Source organism: Plecotus auritus (assembly GCF_963455305.1).
Source record: "Plecotus auritus genome assembly, chromosome: 5".
In the NCBI taxonomy this organism is placed as follows: Eukaryota; Metazoa; Chordata; class Mammalia; order Chiroptera; family Vespertilionidae; genus Plecotus; species Plecotus auritus.
This window is the reverse complement of record NC_137776.1, coordinates 179548950-179574168: the sequence shown is the minus strand read 5'-3', so window position 1 is coordinate 179574168 and position 25219 is coordinate 179548950. Positions and strand designations below refer to the sequence as shown.

Genomic DNA, 25219 nt, shown 5'->3' with positions numbered 1-25219 from the left:
GCCCATCTTCATTTACTGAATTCTAAACACAGAATGCTGTCCAAGTTTTCTTAAAAAGAACAAGATAAAGTTCAAAGGGCACAGAGTTCTCTTTCGCTTTCTGTAGAGAAAGAACATACTTAAAATCATTTACCAAATAATGAATGACTGTTACATCAAGTTCAAGCTTACCTCATCTCCTGCTGCTGACTTGCTAACTGCTCCACTGACTGCGGGAAAATCCGAGAGCTGTGCACCCTCCGCGATGCCCAGGCATGGAGATGGTCTCAAGGGATGCTCTGGTGGTGTGAGGGGAAGCTGTCCCTGAGTTGACTATGAGGAAATCTAAGTAAACTGCACAGGTGTTACATGCTCACATCCTATCCTATTTCTGTTCCCAAAGACAAATAAACCACTTCATTTTTTCATCTCCACACCCCAGAAGTCCCTCGTGAAAAAACCTGCTTTCTAGGTGGGCTGGACTGTTGGTAACCACAGGCCTCAGCAGGGTCCCAGGAGGGGTGAAAGTAGGGGTCAGAGGGGTCACATGCCACAGAGACAGAGCTGTTTGCCCTTGGTCAGGATGGACAGGACCTACCTCGGGGGGGAAAGGCTAGAAACGGTTCTTCTGGACTTCTTCACAAGCAGAGGATGGCCAAGCTAGCAGCAGCCTCAAAATCAGCAATGGGGAGGGGAAACCTCACAACAAACAGTGGTAACAGAAGGTGTGTGGGAAGATGGTAAGTTTGGTCTAAAACAAGCAGTGTCTCGGGTAATGAGCTGTTGTGAGGAAATATGTGGGGCTCGCAGTGCCTGCAGCACTTTTAAAGGGCACTGCTGCTGCTCCTTCAGGGTTTTCTTTTTTAGGGGGGTGGCTGGGGAAGGGCAGGGTGAGGTGAGGCAGAGCCCCTCTAAAGAGCATGGAGGATTACAGAGCAGAGGAAAAGCCACGTCCACGTGCTGCAGCCACGAAGCACTGCATTGGCATCCCAGCTCTGCTCTGGCCCTGGCCTTCCTGCCTTTGGGAGCACCCTGCTTCTCTGAATCCCAGCAGCTGCACATGTGAAATGAACAGACCCGGGGCATCAGCCAGGGCCCTGGCATGAAGCATTTGGCATACTCAGCTGGGATGAACTAGTAGTCATAAGGGGACTACTTATAAAGGGTGGGGGCGGGGCTAAGGGACTCCTGCGAGGGCAGAGAAGCCCCTATGGCCTGGCAAACAGGAAGCCAGGACCAATTCTTGGCTTGAAATGATAGAGGCAGGGTGTGGTTACCAAACCCTAAAGTTGCCCGACAGGAGCTGTGGCCCTTGGCAGAGGAGCCCAGCCACCGTGAACCCACACCTGGCAGAAAGAAGCTAGGGGAGTGACTTCCCCAACCTCTCTGCTTAAATGCCAAGCTCCTCCCAGCACATCTGGTAGATCCTGACCAGAGAGGCTGGACTCCAGAACGAAGCACAAAGTGGGGAGGGGACCTAAAGGAGCAGAGAACACCCAGCACACCTAACACACGATGGGGCTGGCGGGGTTTTAATGAGAGCATCATCGTAAGTGCCTGGCATCACAAATGGTCACTCCCTACCTATTCAGTCCGCCTGCCTATTTGGCATTTACTCTCGAAAGGCCACAATATAACTTTTATTCTCAGGTGCCAAAAGCCAGAATGAAAACAAAGACATGTTTCACCCAGAGTGAAAAAACTTTTACAAAATTGACAGATAACATTTATTAAAACATGTCATACAAAAGGGCATGGTCTCTTCTATAAGAAGAAAATATTAAACAGTAACATTCAGTTAAGTAAAACCATGCTGTACACTGAAGACAGCAATATATATAGACAAAACTATTCAACTTTTGCAACACAGGCATAACAGTTCACAAAATATCAATAAGATATGCACCTACTGATAATCTGTTTATCATCAAATAGTTTCATGGCCTAAGAGTCACCTGACTTGCATAAATAAAGTAATTTTCTGGAACCTCATAAAAGGAAAGAAGGCAGCAGCAACTGACATTGTGACACAGGCTTCAAGCAAAACTAAAAAAAAAAAAAAAAAAAAAAAAGTCACATTTGCAAAATGTGTTCCAGCATCTTCCCATAGAATACTATCAGTAGAGATCTAAAATAAGAAACATGTACCTTTAAATATATAAGTAGCAAAGAAAAAACTCAATCAAACAAACCCTGATTTCACTGAATAAAGTTAGTCACCCAGGAAAGCAACCTAAACACAAAATGAACTGTGGCACAGATGGGGGGGGGGGGCGGGGGGGGGCTGAGGGAGGGTACTATGTTGCTTGGTGTCCAGCACTCCTAAATGATCAGAGACCTTTTAAAAGCAAACGCCTGGGTTGGGTGTGATGGAGTCCTCGCCACCCTTGGTGACCAGGGGACTGCAGCAAATCCCCCTCCTCGGGAAAGCACAGCTCTGCCCTTCGGCTCTAACTTCACTCGGGGCAGGTAGCTTGGGGATGTGCGTGCCTCCTCCCTAGGAAGGGGCCGCTGAGGCTCGGCAGCTTTCCCAAACAGCTCGAAGTCGGCGTAGGGCCAGTTTAGTTCAGAAAAGCCCACTAGAAAGGAGGAAACCCTTCTGGGAAGACTCTCTGAAAGTTGTGGCCAGGAGAGGAGACCGAAGGAAAGTGAGATCTGGATCAGAATCAACAGGCTGGGCCCAGGAGCGCCTGAGGGTGACCCTCCATGGCAGAGGAGAGGCTGCCGCAGTCCTTCCGTAGACAGTGACGCCTACTTACCAAGTGGATTACTGTAATGTGTGCATCTAAATTTAAAGGCATGGTATCAGTACTCACATTAAATACCACTGGTGGTGCCTTGAAGCCCTTCCCCACTGCGAGTAGATCAAACCACAGTTAAGACTCAAAGTAGAGGACAAATACCTTGGTTGTAGGCCACTGATATGATCCCTGAAAGACTGTTTGGAAAATGTTACCCACAGCCACCCAAACTTTGGAAGGATAAAGATTTTCTAAAGCTGTACGGAGGCTGCGGAGACAGACTATCCAACCCAGGGTAGGCAGGAAAAATAGGTAGTGATACAGCATGACCACCTACCCCTAAGAAGCCGAGTCTATAAAACTGTCCAAAGCTGATGTGCATGTAAGGATTTCAACCACAGACACATCTTCACAACTCATGAAGTCAGTCCCAGCACAACTGACTGCTTCCAAATGACACCAGAGGGCTGCCCCTCCCACTCCTGGCCCAGTGCGGGCACTTCATTACTCATGACGTGGGTGCTGGCTGACCTCAGCATAACTGAAGGACTGTGAGTTCTCCCAGTATTTTAATTTTACCTCTGGGACTCTTCTCCTCCAACGTCCCAATGCTCGTGTGAATATGATCTTTAATGGGAAACAGGATGTCACACCTTCCAATCAGGCAGACACTGGTTTGCTGCTACCATGGAAGAGGGTCATCAGCTGTTGGCAGAACAAAAAGGCTTCTTTGCCTTAAATACGAAGGGGGGAGAAAACAGTTTCTCCTCACACATAATGGCTAGGATCAGACCTAAAACCCACTGGCTTCGAACGAGAGAAAGGACAGGAGCCGCTGAGCTTGTTTGTCCAGTCACTCTGTCAGGTCCACAGAGAAAGGATTGGTAATGGTGAAGTTTCAACATGAAGAGAATATTAATGTGGCAAACAACCAAGAGGTAATAGCTAGTTTCTAGGTTAAAAAAATCAATATATATATATATATATATACTATATATATATATGTATTATAATAAAGTTTTAAATACAAAGTGCTTTTTATATATCGAGAATGATACAGTGTTAATGAGTAGATCCCTGTTTTGTAATCTTGATTACAAGAGTTAACTGGTAAGAACTTCCTTTCCTCTTTCTAGACAACATTCAACAAGTAAACACCCGGTGGTAGAAGCTTAAGGATCAGAGGCCATTGCCAGCAATGTCTGTCACATTACAGCAAAACCAAACTTTTAAAACAAAATTTCATCCCAAATCCAAGAAAAGTTATTTTTATTTTCAGGAAAAAAAGGTTTCCACTTGGAAGGAATAGACCAGTAAGTTTATGGAAAAGTTGACATAGAGTAGCACCCTGTCCTACCCTGGTGATAATTTCAGGTATATTACATAGCTAAAAAGCATCCTGAACATAGGCTTGCTTTTCACCCTGAAACATCTGATTGGAGAAAAGGTCTCAGAATAGCTGCTCATCTTATTGTTTTTGGTAGGTATAGCTAGCTATGTGGACTTGTAAATTTATGCGGCTTTATCTATAATTTGGGAGCATGAATCTGTAGACTACTTCCTAAAATTAGGACTCCTTTCCCCCCTTTTAAAACACATCCCAGCACTCCTAAAAGACCTGGCAGCCTTAGCTCAGTGTGACCCTCTGAGGGAATAAATATCTCCCCTACCGATGCGTTTCCAAGACTCCTCTTTGCTTGTGTAGTTTCTCCCCCTCCACTGTGACCTGCCACTCACAATTCTGCCATTTGGCAACTCTCACTCTGACAGTTGGGGGGAGTGTCACTGCAGCACTCTATTTACTTATGAAGTTTACAGGTAATTCTCAGCTGTGACTTTTGGCTCCTTCCCACTAACTGGTCACTGACTGACCTCTTTGGGAAGAACCATAATCTAAGACAGAGCAGAAGGCTACAGCAGCCAATGGTACCGTGGTCAGTCACAGCAGGCTAGACGTCTACTAGCCGTAGAGCAAATCCCACTGTGTGGATGCTACAGTTAAAACAACGGATTTGGGACAGCAAGCCAATTAGAAATACCTATCTCTGGCACACTAGAGAATTATAATTAGATACAATTGTTCAAACTAAATGCTAGTACTAAATACAAAATTCTGCCTTATCAAGAGTCTGGAACACACTGTGACAGAGGCATCTTACAGAAATCAAAGCTTGTACCATAAGCTGTTTTATATTTCAACTGTCACCCTCTTACTTAGTTTTAGTTAAAATACCCTTTTATAAAGAATAAAACCAGACGAAAGCTGTTAATTTCGCATCCTAAGAATCACATTGTTTGTAGCGTTTACATAAGTAGCATTTCACTCAGTAAAGCGGCTACCAAAACAAACCACATTACCTAAGTATCTATAGTAAGAGCAAAATAAGCTTCCATGACCTTGTAATAAGTGATCAAAAACAGCTACCACCTGAAATGGAACGGGTGGGCTAGCGTCCAGTTCCAAGTGCAGGTTATCTCCATCGCCAAGTCCACCTGCCCCAATCACAAGCCTAAAGGTGTACCCGGCCAGCTGCGAGGTGGGTTAATTTACCCCCATTACCTACTCCAGACCTGGACTAGAACACACAAATCTGAGGAATTGGATTTTTTTAATTGGCCTACTTAGAACTGGTCTTTCAGAAATATCTTCCATTTTTTTTAAGCTTCTCTCATAATAGCAAGTAGCACACATCATCTGTGCCCAGATTTGCATAATTACCATCTTTTATTTTGGTGCCTGCCACTCAAGGGCCAGATACTATTTTTAGTTAGCCTCAGTTGTATTCTGCTCAGCCTTTGCAGCTTCATAAGACTTGGTACAAGAAGTCACATGCCTGTGGAAACTGTCCCTCCACATAAATCTCTTTGCACAGATATTACACTCATATGGCTTTATGCCTGTGTGAATTTTCATGTGGCCCACGAGGTGATGCTTCATTTTGAATTTCTTACCACAGACCCCACAGCCATAAGGCCGAAGACCGAGATGCATACTCATGTGTCGATCTCTCTGGCTCTTGTGAGTGAAACTTTTCCCACACTGACAAGGATACAGCTTGTCAGTGGCTGAGAATCCCAAGTGGGAAGCTTCTTCTTTAATCCCTGTTACCATTTCAATATTCTCACTGTAGCCTGCTGGTAGGGCAGCCTCCTGTCTGTGCCCAATTAGATTGCCCTCTGACCTCTCTCCAGAAAACTCTTCCATGGAAGAGCCATAGAAATCCACCTGCTCATCATAATTGCTTTCATCAGCCTGTTCGTCAAATTCTGCTTCCACCTTTTTCTCCACGATGTGAAAGTCTTCCTCTACTCCCGAAGGCTGGACCGAGTGCTCCGACTGCATGTTGTTGATGGATTCAGTGACCTGGTGTTCATCGTAGGGTGCGTGCACGTCCATGCCCTCGCACGCCTGCTCAAAGCGCTCGGGCTTCACGTGGATCCAACGCTTATGCGCCATTATGCTGGGCTTGCTGTACAGAGGCCGGGCGTAGTGGAACTCGGCGCTGTCGCTGGCCGCCTCCTCCCCGTCCTGGCTTGCCATTTCGGTGCTCAGCCGGTCATGCTCTGTGGACGAGTTGCTGGGCAGGTATTCGTGCTCAGTGAGCTGAGATGACAGCTCGTCTTTGGTGCTCTCCTCTTCGTTCTCGCCATCCCTCAGTTCTTGGGATTTGGGGAAGTCAGTATGGCTCGCAGAGCCCAGCTCGAAGCTCTCTACTAGGCCATTATAACTACTGCTGCTTGGAGACTGGTGGTCACTGCTATGATTCAGCTTTTGACAAAGGACTGTAGGGTTTCCCTCTAAAACCTCAGTGCATTTGTCTACCACATGCCACATCTGGAGGAAGCTTGCTGCTGTTAAGTAACTAACAATCTCTGGAGCGGGCATTACTAGACGTCCCGTATAACTAGACAGGAGAATGTTCTCAAACACTCTTGGGTTCATCACATCAGGCAAAACAATCCTCCTGCTGTTTTTCAGAAGCACCTGGTCACAAAAGTAGGGCGAACTGGCAGCAAGAACAGCTTTGTGTGCCCGGAAAATGTGGCCTTGCACAACAATGGAGACATCACATAATTGTCCTTGCTGGCGCTGCTGGTTCAGTTTCTGCAGAATGGTGCTGGAAAAATCAGGAAATTCTACTCGAAAAGAGTTTGTTCCAGGCTCCATTTCATCACAAATCCTGTTCAGTGCTACAAAAGAAAGAAAAATGAGTACTAATGCAATCCCAAAGAGAAACTTATTGATCGCTAAGAAAACTGAGACAGGTCCCACAGTGCCACCAGAGTCTCTTGCCTGTGGGCATTAGTGGGTGGAGCATTCATTCCCCAGAGCAAGGCTAGCAGGAATGAGTGTGCCAAGAGTAGGAACCACCCACCACTCATCATGGTATTAACTCTTCATTTTGCCTGTGTCTGAAAACCCAACAGGTTTATCAGTGGTATTTATCATATCACTCTAATCTATATCTCAGTATTGCTAAATACCAGGTATGAGAGAAAAGTATAAGATAAAAGAACCAGACTACCAAAGCGAAGTTTGCAAGTCAACAATGAGAGATAGGGAGAGATGCCAAGAGAAGAAAAGAATGTTTCTTGAGTATATAATGTCCCTGGTATATAATTACTAAATATGAATACACCCATTTTTCAATTAATCTTTACAATGACTCTGCAAATATAGGGATTGATATCCAAGTTCAGTGATTTCAAGCAACTATGCCAAGGTCAAAATAAAAGTTTTTACTAAAATGGGACTTGAATCTAGGTTTCTATGACTCCAAAGCCTATGCTATTTTTCCTATCACATCATTCTGCTTCTTCGTAGAAGATGCCAAAATACCAAGTAGTCAATAATTTTAAGAGGTAAGACAGTGTTTTAAGAATGAAGTATTAGTTTATGGTTTATACCTCTTATTTCATCATAATTTAAAACAAAAACCAAGAAACAAACTATTTAGATATTTGCAGTTTCAAAAATGAAAGAAGACTACGTAAAAGTATAGATTAGAAGTATGTAAACAGATTCTCTGCTTGATCCCATCAATGTAGAATTTTGTTTTTAGCTAAGTGGAAAAAAAAATGGGGAGAGGGACTAATACACACGAGTGGGATTAGTTCCCTTATAAAAGAGACACCCACAATTCCCTGTAAGGACAGGACAGGGAATTCTACCTATGAACCAGGTAGTGACACTGAATTTTCTGCCCCCTTGACCTTGGACTTCCCAGCCTCCAGAACTTTGAGGAATCAATTTCTATTTATTTTGTTACAGTAGCCCAAGTGGACTAAGACAACACATCAGCACAAAACGAGCTAACTCATTCTGTTCAAATGGCTGTTAGTTTCCTGCTAATTCTCTTCTTACAGAATTTTAATTGTCCAGTTTGAAATTATGAGGAATACTATAATGGACATCTGTGCATGAATATCTATAGATTAATCCCTACCAGTGGAATTGCTGGGTCAAAGAAAGGGCTGTGCATTTGACATTCTGATATGTATTACCAAACTACTTTCCAGAAAGGATGCAGCAAGCCACACTCCTACCCACAGTAATGACAGTAACTACTCCGCCACACTCTTACCAAAATTGGATGTTATCAAATAAGATTTTAAAAAGTTGGCAAATCACCAAAGTGACTAATCTATGATTCACTGTTGTTTTGACCAACATTTCTTTAATCCTATATAATAAAGAGGTAATATGCAAATTAACCCTCACGCCATCACAAGATGGCTGCGCCCACAGCGGAGGTGGGGTTCCCATTAACACAAGATGGCTGCGCCCACAGCGGAGGCGGGGTTCCTGTAATGAGCGATCAGCAGGGACCTGAGGCTGCGTGGCGCAAGGCCAGGGCGGGGGACCTGAGGCCACAGCCCATGCCCTATGGGGCTTCACAGGGGACCTCAGGCCACACCCTTCATCAGGCTGGGGGACCTGAGGCCACGCTCCTGCCCCAGCGCCCGGCTGGGGGACCGCAGGCTGTGCCCTCCCTGCCTGACAGGGCTTGACAGGGGACCTCAAGGCATGCCCCCCCGCCCCGGCCTGGGCCGGGGGACCTGAGGCTACACCCCCCACCTGGCGGGGCTTGATGGGGGTGGGGCCGGCCGGGTCTGGGTCTCGCACGATTTCGAGGTGCCCACAGATGGGCAGGGACTTGACTCTGGGTCTTGCTGTGTGTCCCAGACTCTGACAGGAGGAAGATTCTTTTTTTAAAATTTAATTTAATTTTATTTATATTTTTAAATAAATCTTTATTGTTCAGATTATTACAGTTGTTCCTCTTTCTTCCCCCCATAGGTCCCCTCCACCCGGTTCCCACCCCACCCTCTGCCCTTACCCCCCTACTGTCCTCATCCATAGGTGTACAATTTTTGTACAGTCTCTTCTCACACCCCCCACACCTCTTTCCCCCTGAGAATTGTCAGTCCACTCCCTTTCTATGCCCCTGATTCTATTATATTCACCAGTTTATTCTGTTCATCAGATTTTTTTATTCACTTGATTTTTAGATTCACTTGTTGATAGACATGTATTTGTTGTTCATAATTTTTATCTTTACCTTTTTCTTCTTCTTCCTCTTCTTAAAGAATATCTTTCAGCATTTCATATAATACTGGTTTGGCGGTGATGAACTCCTTTAGCTTTTTCTTATCTGTGAAGCTCTTTATCTGACCTTCAATTCTGAATGATAGCTTTGCTGGGTAAAGTAGTCTTGGTTGTAGGTTCTTGCTATTCATCACTTTGAATATTTCTTGCCACTCCCTTCTGGCCTGCATAGTTTCTGTTGAGAAATCAGCTGACAATCGTATGGGTACTCCCTTGTAGGTAACTAACTGTTTTTCTCTTGCTGCTTTTAATATTCTTTGTCTTTTGCTCTTGGCATTTTAATTATTATGTGTCTTGGTGTGGTCCTCTTTGGATTCCTTTTGTTTGGGGTTCTCTGCGCTTCCTGGACTTGTAAGTCTATTTCTTTCACCAGGTGGGGAAAGTTTTCAGTCATTATTTCTTCAAATAGGTTTTCAATATCTTGCTCTCTTCTTCTGGCACCCCCATAATTCGGATGTTGGTACGCTTGAAGTTGTCCCAGAGGCTCCTTACACTATCTTCATATTTTTGGATTCTTTTTGCTTTTTGCTTTTCCAGTTGAGTGTTTTTTGCTTCTTTGTATTTCAAATCTTTGACTTGATTCTTGCGATCCTCTAGTCTGCTGTTGGATCTCTGTATATTATTCTTTATTTCAGTCAGTGTATGCTTAATTTCTAGTTGGTCCTTTTTCATATCCTCGAGGGTCTCACTAAATTTATCGGCCTTTTCTAGAAAATTCTTGAAAAACTTTATAACCGTGGTTTTGAACTCTATATCCAGTAGTTTGCTTTACTCCATTTCTGTCATTTGTGACCTGTTTCTTTGTCTCTGCATTATGGTTGCTTCCCTGTGTTGATAGAGTGGCTTTGTGTGCTAGGTGTCCTATAGGGCCCAGTGGCTCAGCCTCCCCAGTTACCTGAGGTGGACACTCTTGGTGCACCCCTTTGTGGGCTGTGTGCACAGTCTTGTTGTAGTTAAGCCTTGATTGTTGTTGGTATTACTGGGAGGAATTGACCTCCAGGACAATTGGCTGTGAGGATCAGCTGTGTCTATGGTGGGAGAACTTCTGTGCTGGAGACACTTTTGGGGCAAGACTTGCTTCAGTGGGGCTTTGGTGCTCACTGAGTCTGCCCCCTGGGTGTGTCCATTATGGATCTGAGGAGTTATAATCTGGATGGTCCCACTCTGACCACTGGGTACACTGGCTCTTGGATCTCTAAGGAGGTGCTAATTTAGCCTCTGCCTGAGGCCACCCAGCAGGAGCTATGGAGAGATCTGCAGATTCCTCTTCTTTGTTTGGGGTTTGGAGGTGCCCAGATGAGGCCCAACAGTGAAGCAATGCAAGCTGCTGTGGGGCCTTGGCCCTTCTTTTGGATGTTCTGGGTTTTTCTGACCCAGCTGCAGTTTGTTAGGTAATTTTAGACTGCAAAGGGCCAGGCCATTCATATACAAAAGCCTCTGCTCACAGCTTGGGTGGGACAGGGTCTCAGGGAATTAACAGGGTGGAGCAAACAGATATGGCTGATCCTCAGCCCTTCCTTAAGAGGCCCCGGGTCTCAGTGTCCCTCGGTAATCGCAGCAAGCACCTCTGAGAGAGAGCCGCCCTCGAGTTCCACCCAATGCTAGATAGTCCAGTTTCTCCCCATATGAGTCTGGGTCCCCAGAGTCTCGCCCGGAACTGGAGTTCAGAGCAGTCGGGAGCTTGTGTCTCCCTCCCGATTGAAAAAGTCAACCATGTCCTAAGTTTCCAGCCAGCCCTTTCCGTGCACGAGCCTCCATACCTCTGCACTTCACTCCGCACCTCCTCTGAGTCTCAGAGTGCTTTTCTCTTTCCTTCTAGTTGTAGAATTTCCACTCAGCCAGCCTTTCTGTGGTTCTGGATAATGTCCGTTTTGTCTTTTAGTTGTAGTTTTGAAATGGTTGTGTGAGGCAGCTTTCAGGTGTTTACCTATGCCGCCATCTTGGTTTCTCCTTGGAAGATTTTCATATACATTTTACTAATTTTCTTTCATCTCTGACACTTCTATTATAGAGAAAGGGCAAATAGCAATATTAAAATATTTCCTCTACTTCGTTCCCTTTTAATGTGCACAAATTTTGTGCACCAGGCCACTAGTTATTATATAAGATACTCTTTACTCATGTTTACTGGTCATTTTTTTTCTATAAATTATCAGTCATATCCTTTGCTCAAATAAATTGGGCAATTCATCTTATTGATTTATAGTTCTTTTGGTAAATTCATGAAATTAACTTTGAAATGTATGTAAATTACCCAATCTTTACTTTTAGCTCCTGGGCTTTGTGTTAGACATGGAAAAGCATTTCTAACCCCAAAGTTATTTTTAAAAAGTAAATAAAAATTATTTAGGCTTTTTCTTGGTACATTTTTTAAAAAGCACGTTAAACCTTTAGTACACAAAGTTTATTTTTGCGTAAAGAGAAATATTGGGATCCAGCCCTTTCCCCTTCAAAATGGCTAGCCTATTTTTCCAACACTATCATTGATTATCCACCTTTTCTTCAAGATTCAAGTACGTGTTGCAGAATTTTAAATTACTTTTATTTTTTTAAAATATATTTTATTGATTTTTACAGAGAGGAAGGGAGAGGGATAGAGAGTTAGAAACATCGATGAGAGAGAAACATTGATCAGCTACTTCCTGCATGCCCCTTACTGGGGATTGAACCTGCAACCAAGGTACATGCCCTTGACCAGAATCGAACCCGGAACCCTTCTTCAGTCTGAGGGCCAATGCTCTATCCACTGAGCCAAACCAGTTAGGGCTGACAATAGACTTTTAAAAACAGTCCTACAAACATAAATGCCATAGCACTGTTATAGAAAACTAGAGGCCCAGTGCATGGATTCGTGCACATTGAAAGGAAATTAGTTAGAAGGTGGCCAGTGGGGCAGGACTGGGCGAGATGGGCTGGACACGCCCTAGAGCCAACCTCCCGCGGTCCCTCCTTGGCCAGCCGCACCTGGGGCGGCACTGGGGCTCGAAGGGCATCTGTGGAGTGAGCGAGGTCCCACCTGCAGGTGGAGTCCCTCTGCTTGGCCTGCAGGGATTGGGCCAAAACCGGCAGTCCGACATCCACCAAGGGGTCCCGGAGTGCGCGAGGGCACTCTGCAAAGTTGCTGTTGCTCAGCAGCTCCTGCATTGAGCATCTGCCCCCTGGTGGTCAGTGCACGTCACACCTACCGCCATGTCATACCTACCATCTCGCCCAGTCACTTAGCCTTTTATATATATAGATGGTGGAGTAGAAAGCTCTAGAGGTCAGTTCCTCCACCAAAACAACCAGTAAGCTGTTAAAATTATCAGAATCGACTATTTTGGAACCCTGGAATCTGATCAGACACTTATAACAACTTACAGCCTCTCCCTTCTTCAAGGTGAACCTAAGCTGCTGAACCTTGCTAAGAAAGCAGCATGCCCAAACTAGCTACAATCCCCGTTCCTCAGCCTGGCCATAGCCTGGGGGACATTGGCCCACATTCCTAAAGTGGCTGGCTGATGCCCGGGTGGACAAGGGCCATGTCCTCCAAAAATTGGGGGGTTTTCCCCTGGCCAGTGTGGATTCCTCAGGTTGCAGTGGCCTCCCCGGCAGCATCTACCATAAAGTTAAAAAAAACCAACATATGTTCACCTGCATTCCTCTGGGTTAAAGCATTTGAGGAAATCTTTGTCAAGTCACAGTCTGACCACATAGATAAAGCAACAGAAACTTCAGTGACTATATACAACAAGGAATACTATAGACTTTGAAAAATAGTTTGGAAAAATCACTCTTCAAACAGGCAACTGCAGCCCTCAACGAGTAATAAAGGAAATTGCCTTGGAGGAGAAGAATCTATTTCAAGAGTCACCACATTAGAATACTCAAAATGTTCCAGTTCTTAACCAAAACTAAAAATTACACAAAGAAAAAGGAAAATATGGAGTATTCACAGGGAAAAAAGAATAAAAAATTCCAGACATTGGAAGCACTAAAGATGTTAAATCAATCATCTTGTGTATCAAATTGCTAAAAACAAACAAAACTAAAACCCTATATGACAAAGAACTAAAGGAAATCAGGGAACACTGTCAATGATGAGTCAGAAATTATAGAAAGGAACCAAATAGAAATTCTGGAGCTTAAAAGAATAATAGCTGTGTTATAGGCTGAATTGTATCCTCTCTCACATTCATACGTTGAAGCCCTGAAACCTCTAGTACCCCAGATGTAAATGGAGCCCTCAGGGTGGGCCTTAATCCAATCTGACTGGCCTGTTGGCAAGAAATGAAATTTGGACAAACAGGGGGTGTGCGTAATATGAAGACAGTGGGAAAGTGGCCATCTGCAAGCTAACAAGTGCTCAGAAGAAAGCAACTCTTCTAACACCACAATCTCAGACTTCTGGCCTCTAGAATTGTGTGTGTGTGTGTGTGTGTGTGTGTGTGTGTGTGTGTATAAATTCTGTTATTTAAGTCACTTAGTCTGTGATCTTTTGTTATGGCAGACCTAGGAAACAAATATGAGCTGAAATTAAAAATTCGTAAAAGGAATTCAATGGCTAATTTAAGCAGGCAGAAGAAAAAAGTCAGCAAAGATAAAGCAAATGATATTATCCAGCCTGAGTAGTCGAAATAATAAAGAAAAATGAACATAATCTGAGATACCTGTGGGACTATTAAATGTACCAACACCAACATGCACATCATGGAACTCTCAGAAGAAAGGGTAGAAAAGATACTTAAAGAAACAATGGTCAAAAACTCTCCAAATTTGATAAAAGACACACCTACACATCTAGAAACTCAACAAACTCCAAGCAGAATAAAATTAAAGAAATCACATGAGATACATTGTAAGTCAAATAGTAGAAAGCCAAAGACAAAGGATAATCTTGAAAGCACAAGAAAGAAGCAACTCATCACATAAAAGGGCTTTTCAGTAAGATTAACAACTAATTTCTCACCAGAAACCATGGAAGCAGTGGATCACATTTAGTGATAGAAGAAGGCAGTGGTATGACATATAAAGAGCTAGAAGAAAAATCTGTCAACTATGAATTCTATATATGGCAAAACTATCTACACTAATAAATGAGAAACATGCAAATTAACCATCACTCTGCTACACCCACCAACCATGCCCACCAGCCAATCAGGAGCAAGTATGCAAATTACCCCAACCAAGATGGCGGCTAGCTACGGAGAGAGCAGGAGACTTGGGTTTCCCCGGCGATGGAGGAATCCAAGCTTTCTGCCCGCTCTGGCCGGCCCTGGCCTCCGCTCAAGGCTACAAAGTTTCAATTATAGAAGATAAATAAATCCCAACAAAAATGGCTGCAGCCACGGAGCTGGAGAGAGCAGGAGGCTTGGGTTTCCCTGGCGATGGAGGAAGCCAAACTTCCTGGCCTGCCCTGGCCTCTGCTCAAGGCTGCAAAGTTTCAATTATAGAATATAAATAAATCCCAGATACCAGGGCCTTCGCTTGGGTCGCCGGGGGGCATGGCCGGCCTGCAATCCGCCCAGGCCGCCACCTGCCCCAAGGGAGCCCCCACCCTGATCCGGGACACCCTTCAGGGCAAACCAGCTGGCCCCCACCCATGCACCAGGCCTCTATACTATCTAATAAAAGAGTGACATGCAAATTGACCATCACTTCAACACACAAGATGGCTGCCCCTATGTGGTCAAAGATCCTGCCCCCATGTAGACACAAGATGCCCACCACAAGATGGCCAGCAGGAGAGGGCAGCTGTGGGCGATCAGGCCAGCAGGGGAGGGCAGTTAGGGGTGACCAGGCTGGCAGAGGAGGGAAGTTGGGGGTGACCGGGCCTGCAGGGAAGGGCAGTTGGGGGGGACCAGGCCTGCAGGGGAGGGCAGTTAGAGATGACCAGGCCTGGAGGGGAGGGAAGTTAGGGGTGACCAGGCCTGCAGGGGAGGGCAGTTAGGGGCAATCAGGCTGGCAGGGGAGCAGTTAGGCATCAATCAGGCTGGCAGGGGAGTGGTTAGGTGGTGATCAGGCTGGCAGGCAGAAGCAGTTAGGGGCAATCAGGAAGGCAGGCAGGCGAGCAGTTGGGAGCCAGCAGTCCTGTATTGTGAGAGGGATGTCCAACTGCCCATGCACCGGGCCTTTAATTATATAATTAGAGGCCCGGTGCATGGAATTCATGCATGGGTGGGGTCCGGCCAGCCTGGCCAGGGGGAGGGGACATGGGTGGTTGGCTGGCCTGCCTGCTGGTCGAACTCCTGGTTGAGGGGACAATTTGCATATTAGCCTTTTATTATATAGGATATACACTGAGTGGCCTGATTATTATGCGTTCAGAGATCATAACAATCTGGCTACTCAGTGTGAATGTGTGTATTTCTTTTTTTTGTTAATCCTCATCCAAGGATATTTTCCATCGATTTTTTTTTTTTTTTTTTTTTTTTAGTGAGAGTGGAAGGGAGGGGAAACACAGAGAAAGAAACATCTATATGAGAGAGACACATTGATTCGTTGCCTCCCATACTCACCCTGATCAGGGCCTGAGATTTAGCCACAATTGAGATACCTGCCCTTGACCGGAATCAAACCTGTGACCCTTCAGTCCATGGGCCAATGCTCCAACCACCAAGCCAAACCAGCCAGGGCGATGTATATATTTTTTTTACCACACATTAAGACAACTGGGAAAAAGTCATATAACTTTATTTTTAACTGTGTCAATTGCAATTTAATAAGTATCTGATCTCTGCCATAATTTTCGGTGCATGTGGCTTTCTACATATTTCCTGATCTTAGTAACATGCAAAGCCTGAACTTTAAAGGTTTTTCTGTTATGTAAGCGATATTTACAAAGTTACAGGCAGTTGTGATCTATAAAAATAGTATAGCTCCTGTTTCAATTATTTAAATGACTTTAACAGAAGTAATGAATTAACTCGCCAAAAACAATATAAAATACTGTATGTAAGGTCCTATGAGGGATCTTTAAGATGATCAAGGCATCTCACTGTCCAGAGTTTATAATCTGGTAGTGGAGATTTAAAAACAAACAAACTCGAATACAACCCTGTTGTTCAACCCAAAGCTTGACAAAAAAGCACCAGGAATTCAGGGAAGGGAACCTGGTATACCCTACAGTTATATATCTTGTCACTACACATTTTGATGTCACCAGGGTAAGAGGAAGACTTGAGGGTAGCATATAATTCTTCCCATTTCCCACATCCTAACCAAAATAATCTAAGAAGTGTGGAAAAGTTGGCTTGAGTCCTAGAAACTAGAGATCAGAGTTATCTATATGCCATAAACTTTAATTAAGGGTATAGTAGAGATGTGGCCAGACGGAAAGGAGCCGTTGCCCCAGCAACTCCACCTGCTATACCAGGCAATCCTCATATAGTGCAGCAACTGGGTCAGAGGGCCACTAGTACCTGTTCATTTGGAAGGTCTGTAACTAAAAAGTGAGGGTGGACAGTGGGACAGGTCCTGCGGATTGGCAACACTCAAAAGTGGCTACACTAGGATACCAAAGGTTGCCTCAGTAGAGATTTCTTTTTTAAAAAACCTGATATGAGGACGGGGCTCAGTAGTAGCCCAGGAAGGAAGCAAAGACATCGCTCATCATTTGCCAGCTGAGCAAGAGACTACAGTAGATCCCTGGTATCACTTTCACCAACAAGGAAGAGAGTGCAGAGCTCAAGCTCTCCTGAGAGTACCTAACAGCCTCTGGCCCCAGCCATTCCCTTAAGCTTAAGCTCTGGTGTCGGTATGGTTCAGGCTGTCCACCAGCAAAAGAGCTAAGAGTTTATTCTAACAGCACCCAGATATACGGTGAAGGACCAAAACCAATCCACTCAAAAGGGAGAAAATTTCAGACCTGAACAGAATGTTTCCCTCTAAAAAATTAATAAACAGAATAAAAGCAACGTGGTTTTATTCTGTTAAGTAAATGGGGTCTGTAAATAGATTCTACAATAACAAAAAGAAGAAAATAGCAAGATATAAAGAGTACAGTTTAGATAGCATTTAAAAATAGCTATCTTATAAAAACATGGTCTATATGAATGAAGTAAAAACAGCAGAATGATATATAAAAAAAGAGCTCATTGAATTAAAGGAAAGATGTAAGAAAACTAATAGAGCGGAAATTTAAACAGGCGATAAGCAGCAGAATTTCTACTATAGAAAATGGAATCAATGATATGGAAGGCACGTTGGGGAACTTCTATCAGAATTCAGGAGGAGGATAATAATATGAAAACAGCAAGAGAGAAGATAATAGAACAGAAGAACAGAAACTAGAGATAAAACACTCCACAACATATGGCTAATTCCTGTCTTTGAGAGAAAGAACAAAATGAATGGAGGAGAAGGAATAACCAGATGAAATACCGAATAGAAGAAAACTTCCCTGAGTGGAAAACCTTCAGTATTCAGAAGAGGCTTTCAGTGGGGACAAATTAGCCCCAGAGAAAAAGCAATGCTGGTCTTGCTGGGCAAAACTTAAAATTAAGCCTCAAAAGGATAAAACTATTTCCAAGGAACTTAATTGTGTTCCAGAAAAATGCTTGAGAATATTTAAATTACAGAAAAATATCCAGAACCCAAAAAGGTAAAATTCATGTCTGGCACCCATTAAAAAATCACCATGCATGCAAAAAAGCAGAAAAATGAAGTCATAATAAGGAAAGAAAAAAATGATCAGTAGAAATAGACCTAGAATGACAGATTTATACAATTAGTAGAAAATTCTATATCCCATATGTTCAAGAAAATAGAGGACAATTAAGCATATTAGGTAGAGAAGGAAAAAAGAACCAAGTTGAACTTTTATTTTTTTAATATTTTTTAATTGATTTCGGAGAGGAAGGGAGAGGGAGAGAGAGATAGAAACATCAATGATGAGAGAGAAACACTGACTGGCTGCCTCTTGCACGTCCCCCACTGGAGATGGAACCTGCAACCCGGTCATGTGCCCTTGACGGGAATCAAACCTGGGGCTTTTCAGTCCGCAGGCCGATGCTCTATCCACTGAGCCAAACCGGCTAGGGCCAAGTTGAACTTTTATAGATTAAAATCAACATTGACTTCTGAAAGGAAAAATCATGTTGAAAATGTAAAGAAATGCTGGTGCTATTCACTGTGTACATTTACCTTGCTAATAAAAACTATACATGTATGTGAGCAGTAGCAAGAAAACTAATCAAGATTGATATTTTTTATTATATTAATTAGACGTCCGGTGCACAAAATTCATGCACTCAGCGCGGGGGTGGGGGGGGGGGTCCCTCAGCCCAGCCTGCACCCTCTCACAGTTCAGGAGCCCTTGGGGATGTCTGACAAGCCGGCAGTTGGACATCCTTAGCGCTGCTGCGGAGGCGGAAGAGGCTCCCGCCACTGCTGCTGTGCTCACTAGCCATGAGCCGGGCTTCTGGCTGAGCAGCACTCCCCTGGTGGGAGCGCACTGACCACCAGCGGGCAACTCCTGCATTGAGTGTCTGCCCCCTGGTGGTCAGTGAGCATCATAGTGACCAGTCATTCCACCATCTGGCTGAAACTGGCTCTCCAACATCCCCCAAGGGCTCCCAGATTGTGAGAGGGTGCAGGCCAGGCCGAGGGACCCCACTGATGCACGATCGGGGCCAGGGAGGGCCTGAGGGAGGGCTCCAGGGCATGTCCAGCCCATCTCGCTCAGTCCCGATTGGCCGGACCCCGGCAGCAAGCTAACCTACCGGTCAGGGCATCTGCCCCCTGGTGGTCAGGGCACATCATAGCGACTGGTCAACGGTTGACTGTCTACCCCCTGGTGGTCAATGTTCGTCATAGCGAGCAGTTGAACGGCCTTAGCATATCATTAGCATATTATGCTTTGATTGGTTGAACAGCTGACTGGGCACTTAGCATATTAGGCTTTTATTATATACGATGTCCATTCTTAGCTTCTTCCTTTGTTATTTTAAAATAATCTTTTAAGGGCATGTACCTTGGTTGCAGGCACATCCCCAGTGGGGGGTGTGCAGGAGGCAGCTGATCGATGTTTCTCTCTCATCGATGTTTCTAACTCTCTATCCCTCTCCCTTCCTCTCTGTGAAATATCAATAAAATATATAAAAAAAAAAAAATAAAAAAAAAATAAAATAAAATAATCTTTTAATTTTGGAATAATTTCAGCTTTATAAAAAGTTGTAAAGAATGATGAGTGTTCCCATACACCCCTCACACAATTTTCTTTAATGTTAACATCTTACATTACCATGGCACATTTGTCAAATAAAAAACCAACACTGGTCAATGCCTATGTAATTTTGCAGAATTAAAATCTCCAGACCGTGGTCAATCAGCACCCTTATATTTTCTCCTAATTGAAACACTCTAGCCAAAGAACTTAGTAAAACCTCTTTTAGGATTTCTAAAAAACATGCTACTTACTTTATGAAGTTTGACTCATAGCACTCTTTAAGCCACCACTGAATGTTTTAAAACTTCAAGGCAAACATTCCATTGTGCTAAAACAATTTGAGATTAAAAAAAAAAAAAAGGTATTAAGCACTCTTATGTTTAGTGCAGCATTATCTACAATAGCCAAGAAATGGAAGCAACCTAGGTGTCCATTAATAGGCGGATGAATAAAAATAATGTATATGCACACAATGGACTATTATTCAGAAAAAAATAAAAGAATGAAATCTTGCCATTGTGACAACATGGATGCACCCGGAGGATATTATGCTAAGTGAAGTCTGAAAAAGAAAGACAAATACTACATGATTTCACTTATATGTGGAATCTAAAAACAAACCAAAACAAATTAACAAACAAAACAAAAACAGATCATAGAAACAGAGAGCAAACTGATGGTTGGCAGAGGGAAGAAGGGTGTGGGGCAAGTGAAAGAGGTAAGGGGAATAAGACATACAAACTTCCAGTTAAAATAAGTCAGCCATGAAGACATAATGTACATACAGTACAGGGAATACAGTGACAGATGGTCATTAGACTTGGTGATCACATCATCTATATATATAAAAGGCTAAGCAACAGTCCGACCAGTGGCTATGATGCGCAATGACCACCAGGAGGAGACGCTCTGACCGGTAGCTATGATGCACACTGACCACCAGGGGGCAAATGCTCAATGCAGGAGCTGCTGAGCTGCAGTGACTTGGCAGCTGTGGTTCTTGGGTGATGCACCCTGGAACCAGAGAGGAGGGAGCCCAATTCCAGAGTGTGTCACCCGAGAATCACCCTCTCGCAATCTGGGACCCCTCGGGGGATATCAGACTGCCGGTTTTGGCCCAATCCTCACAGGCCAGGCCAAGGGACCCCACCTGCCAGAGGGACCCTGCTCACTCTGCAGACACCCTTTGAACTGCAGCGCCCCAGGTGCAGAGGGACCATGGGAGGTTGGCTCCAGCCTTCTCTCTCGCTCAGTCCCACCCCGCTGGCCACTTTCTAATTAATTTCCTTTCAATGTGCACGAATCTGTGCACCGGGGCACTAGTAAGGTCTATAAATGTCAAATCACTATGTTGTACACCTGAAACTAATATAATATTGTATACCAACTATACCTCAATAATTTTATTTTTTAAAGAAGGTATTCCCTGGCCCATGTGGCTCAGCTGGAGCATCGTCCTGTGCACCAAAGAGTCATGGGCTCATACCCAGGTTGCAATTTGAGGGATGCTCTCTCTCTCTCTCCCCCTCTTACTCTGTCTCTTTCCTAAATAAATAAATAAATAAATAAATAAATAAATAAATAAATAAAACAAATAAAAATAAAAAAGAAGGGCCTACCCAGTTTGGCTGAGTGGATAGAGCGTCAGCCTGTGGGCTGAAGGGTCCTGGGTGCAATTCCGGTCACGGGCACATACCCTGGTTGTGGGCTTGATTCCCAGTAAGGGGCGTGCAGGAGGCAGCCGATCAATGATTTTCTCTCATCATTGATGTTTCTATCTCTCTCTCCCTCTCCCTTCCTCTCTTTAAAATCAATAAGAATATATTTTTAAAGAACAATAAATAAATAAAAATAAAAAAGAAGGTACTTTTCTAGGCATTAACTCCCCACTTATCAGTCATCCTGCCATTATATTACAATAAAGCCAAGGAAATGTTTTTAACTGCAGCCTCTCATGTTCATTAGAATTTAGGAGAAGAAGCTCAAATCAAGAAAGCAGAATGCAGAAAGGCACTTGTTTCATGAAAATTAACTACATACCAACAAAATAAAAGGAAAGTTTTTTTCCTCAATATGTTACAAACAAGACAGAAAACTTTCCAAACTTATTTTAGATAAAGATAAAGTAAAAAGAAATAGCTCATGAAAATGATATAGAGCATATTCCACTAATTTTAAGAGGCAATTTTTTTTTCACATTTTTAAACTTCTTAAACCAGGATGTTGGCACAAAGTGCAACACCGTGTAAAAGCATGAACACAATTCTGAAATGAAAAGTATTCAAAAGAGAAGGAATGTTAAGTTTAATGAACAATTTAACCTGTTTATTTCACTTATTCTTTCTTGCTATATATGCATTAGAATATCATTGAAAATATCTAAATAAGCCTAAAAATGTTTCCAATAAGAAAATTTAAAAGCCTAAATGATAAGAAAGCGTATGTCATAGCTTAATTCGCAGTGTTTTCTCCTCCTTTGGTGGTACATAAAATAATCGATGTTATCTAGGATACAACACGGTAGTAATTTAGCTGCCACATCTTCTAAGAAAGTTTGATAAACTATTTTAAAGGCAAATTGGTAGTTTAAGTACAAGCATAAAATAAAGGCCTATCAGAATACACAAAATAACACATAATTTTGCATTATTATAATAAAAAAACAAACCAACTATTTTTCCAACCCTATTGAGTTTTCTTCATGTGAAAAGCAAAATCTTCCTTTAATTTTCTACTGATGCAGCAGACTCCTGCATTGAATCCAAGGAATATGGAGGAAGGAGAGCCAGGGTGGGACCTGCTATAAAGTAGAAAACTTGAGGAAGATTCTAACAGAATTCTTTTAACCAAACTCCTAAGGACCTTGGCTGCAAAGAGAGCAGGTATCAATAAATGTAGGTTCAACTAAATACTATTCCTAAAAGCTAGAGTGAATTTTTAAAATCACATTTTCTTTTCAATATATTTTTTTTTATTGATTTCAGAGAGGAAAGGAGAGGAAGAGAGAGATAGAAACATCAGTGATGAAAGAGAATCACCAATCCGCTGCCTCCTGCATGCCCCCCACTGGGGACCGAGCCCGCAACCTGGGCATGTGCCCTGGACCAGAATCGAACCTAGGACCCTTCAGTCTGCAGGCCGACGCTCTAGCCACCGAGCCAAACCAGCTAGGGCTAAAATCACATTTTCAAAGAGCTTGTTAGTTCCAGGTGTCTCCAATGAGCAATTTTTTAGCATTGTGGTAAAACACACTTAACATAAAATTTACCACTTTAAAGTGCACACTTTGTGGCACTTAGTACAATCGCAATGTTGTGCAACCATCACCACCATCCATTTCCAGAATGTATGGTCCCAAACTAAAACTCTGTATCCAATTAGACAATAACTCTCCTCCATCCCCTCCTCTCCCAGCCCCTGGTAAACTATATTGTACTTTCTTTCTCTATGAATTTGCCTATTTTAGATATCTCCTGTAAGTGGACCAATACAATATTTATTCTTTTGTGTCTAGCTTATTTCTCCAGTGAGTACTTCTGTAAAGCAAAGAATGAACCCTAAATTATTAGGTTTCTCATCATTTACTAGTAACTGTACATACTGACAATCTCTGAACAAAGCATATAGCTCTCCCAGAAATCCTGCTACTGTTCCTTGAGCCTCAAGGGCAGAGAGTCTCAGACTGACCCTTCCTTAAGCTGTGAAGACAGGTCTAGTTAAGCAGCTGCTGAGAGCCCTGGAGGCCATCCTGGGGTAAGGGGATGGAGCAAAGGGAAGGAGGGAGCTGGGCAGCAGGCCTGAAGAACCGAGTAAGAAAAGGCAAGGATTCATTCCGTCCCTGGAGCTCTGAGATGGCCGCTGTCTGCCCGCTAGGGGCTCCTGTACCCTGACACTTAGATGGGGCAGACACCTGTCAGAGTTGAGGCCAGACTGCAGGCTAGTCACTGAGAATGTCACCAGGACAGGAAGCTTCAAGGGGTCATGAGTCACCTTCCATGGCTCAGCGGTCGCCCGCCCTGCCCAGACAAACCTAGTCAGGGGAGGCAAAAACAAGAGAGGAAGCCAGAACTGGCGGAGTCAGAGAAACACAGATGGCCGAAGAGCTGGACCTACAGGCAGGCCATGAATGAGAATAAGGACTAACAGGGAAACACGGGATCAAGAGACACAGAAGCAAGGTGGAGGCAGAAATAAAAACAAGGTTCAACTACTCTGAGATGGGCTCGAGAGATACAAAGTGGAGAGAAATACAAAGTTGACAGGGGCCAAGTTAAGAGGCAAAATGGGCAGGTGACAACAGGTGACAGAGACAGCAACAGAGGTGACACACAGAGGTAAACGGGCAGGTATCAGCGAAGTCCGGGCGCAGCCTTTCTCTCCCAGCCTGGGCTCGAACCCGAGGTCGCCAAAGGCCGGGCCGCCACAGGGTGACCTTGGGCGCGACGCTCCCTCGGGGGCCCTGGCGTCGCGGTGCGCGCGCGGGGACGGCGGGAGACCGCAGAAGCAGGACCCGGCGCACGGGGACTCCCACCACCCGCGCGCGGCTGAGGCATCCGGGTCGGCGGCCAGGCCTGGCGGGACGGGCGGCGCGCACCGGACCCGCAGGTGAGCCCTAACCCTCGCCGGCTTCCCGGCCTGCCTCCTCCCCGCCCGTGGTCCCGACCCCGCCGTACCTGCCAAGGGCTCGGCGCTCACATAGCCGGCCCGGGACACTTTCCGCAGCCGGAACCAGGCCCGCTCAAGCTGTCGCCGCCGCGAGCGCCTCAGCCTGCACCTCCCGCCCCCGGAAACGCTTCCCGGTGCCGCCCCCTGAAACTGACAGTGCTTCCGAGGGTGCGCCGGCGAGAGAGCGGTGTGCGCATGCGTGACTCCTGCTCCAGGCGAGACCTCAGGCGAATGCCCCTAGGTATACCGCGCCTGCGCAGTACAGCCTGGTGCAGGTCAATCCGCTTTAGGGACTTGGTAAACGTTGACCCATCTCAGTCAGCCTGCCTAGCAGAGATTGTGTCAAACCGTTTCTGCCTCCACAGCACCTTTGGCACGCAGTGGATGCTTAGTAAATGTTCGATGAAAGGGCCGATACACTTTGTGTGGCAGGTGCATTGATGGCAGGTGTCGTGCTGGGTCCCCTAGGGGAAAAAACTCAATTTGTTTAGGTACTAGAGGAGATCGTTTGATCTCAGGGCGGGTGGACCTTCACCCCAGCTGGAGCGAATGACTCATAGTTGGTCCTGGTGTTCATGGTAATCTCATTGTCATTAGCCCAGTAGTTGAGTAGTTGGACTAGGGTGGTCGGCAAACTCATTAGTCAACAGAGCCAAATATCTACAGTACAACGATTGAAATTGCTTTTGAGAGCCAAATTTTTTAAACGTAAACTTCTTCTAACGCCACTTCTTCAAAATAGAATTGCCCAGGCCGTGGTATTTTGTGGAAGAGCCACACACAAGGGGCCAAAGAGCCGCATGTGGCTCGCGAGCCGCAGTTTGCCGACCACAGGCTAGGCATAGTCATGTGGCCAACTTCTGGCCCATACTACTTATTGTAGAAGTCATTGAGTGAGAAAAAGTTTTTGTTTTTTTTTCAAATCCACTAGGACTTCTAGTTGAGTACACCCCTGAAGTGCTTTGCCACTTTTCTTCCTGCCTCTAAGCAGACCTGAAGGCTGGAAGTTCAGTCAGTCACCATCATGTGCTTATGACATGACAAGCAAATGCTAAGGCCAGCAAAGCAGAAAGTGTG

General features: G+C 44.5%; 2 protein-coding genes across 2 annotated transcripts in view; both read right to left on the bottom strand.

Moving 5' to 3' along the window:
- The window catches only part of ZBTB34 (zinc finger and BTB domain containing 34), a gene marked incomplete at its 3' end in the record, with an annotated part of 62061 nt that extends 37829 nt beyond the window's left edge, over positions 1–24232 (bottom strand). The window contains exon 1 of the mRNA XM_080668518.1: positions 24151–24232. The remainder of the gene's footprint in view (positions 1–24150) is intronic.
- ZBTB43 (zinc finger and BTB domain containing 43) lies at positions 1681–24256 on the bottom strand. Its single transcript, XM_080668521.1, has 2 exons — positions 24151–24256; positions 1681–6911 (listed from the first exon to the last, which is right to left on the bottom strand). The coding sequence occupies exon 2, from the start codon at positions 6886–6888 to the stop codon at positions 5485–5487; it is 1404 nt and encodes a 467-aa protein (XP_080524647.1). The 5' UTR covers positions 6889–6911; positions 24151–24256; the 3' UTR covers positions 1681–5484.
- Between the last annotated feature and the right edge of the window lie 963 nt (positions 24257–25219).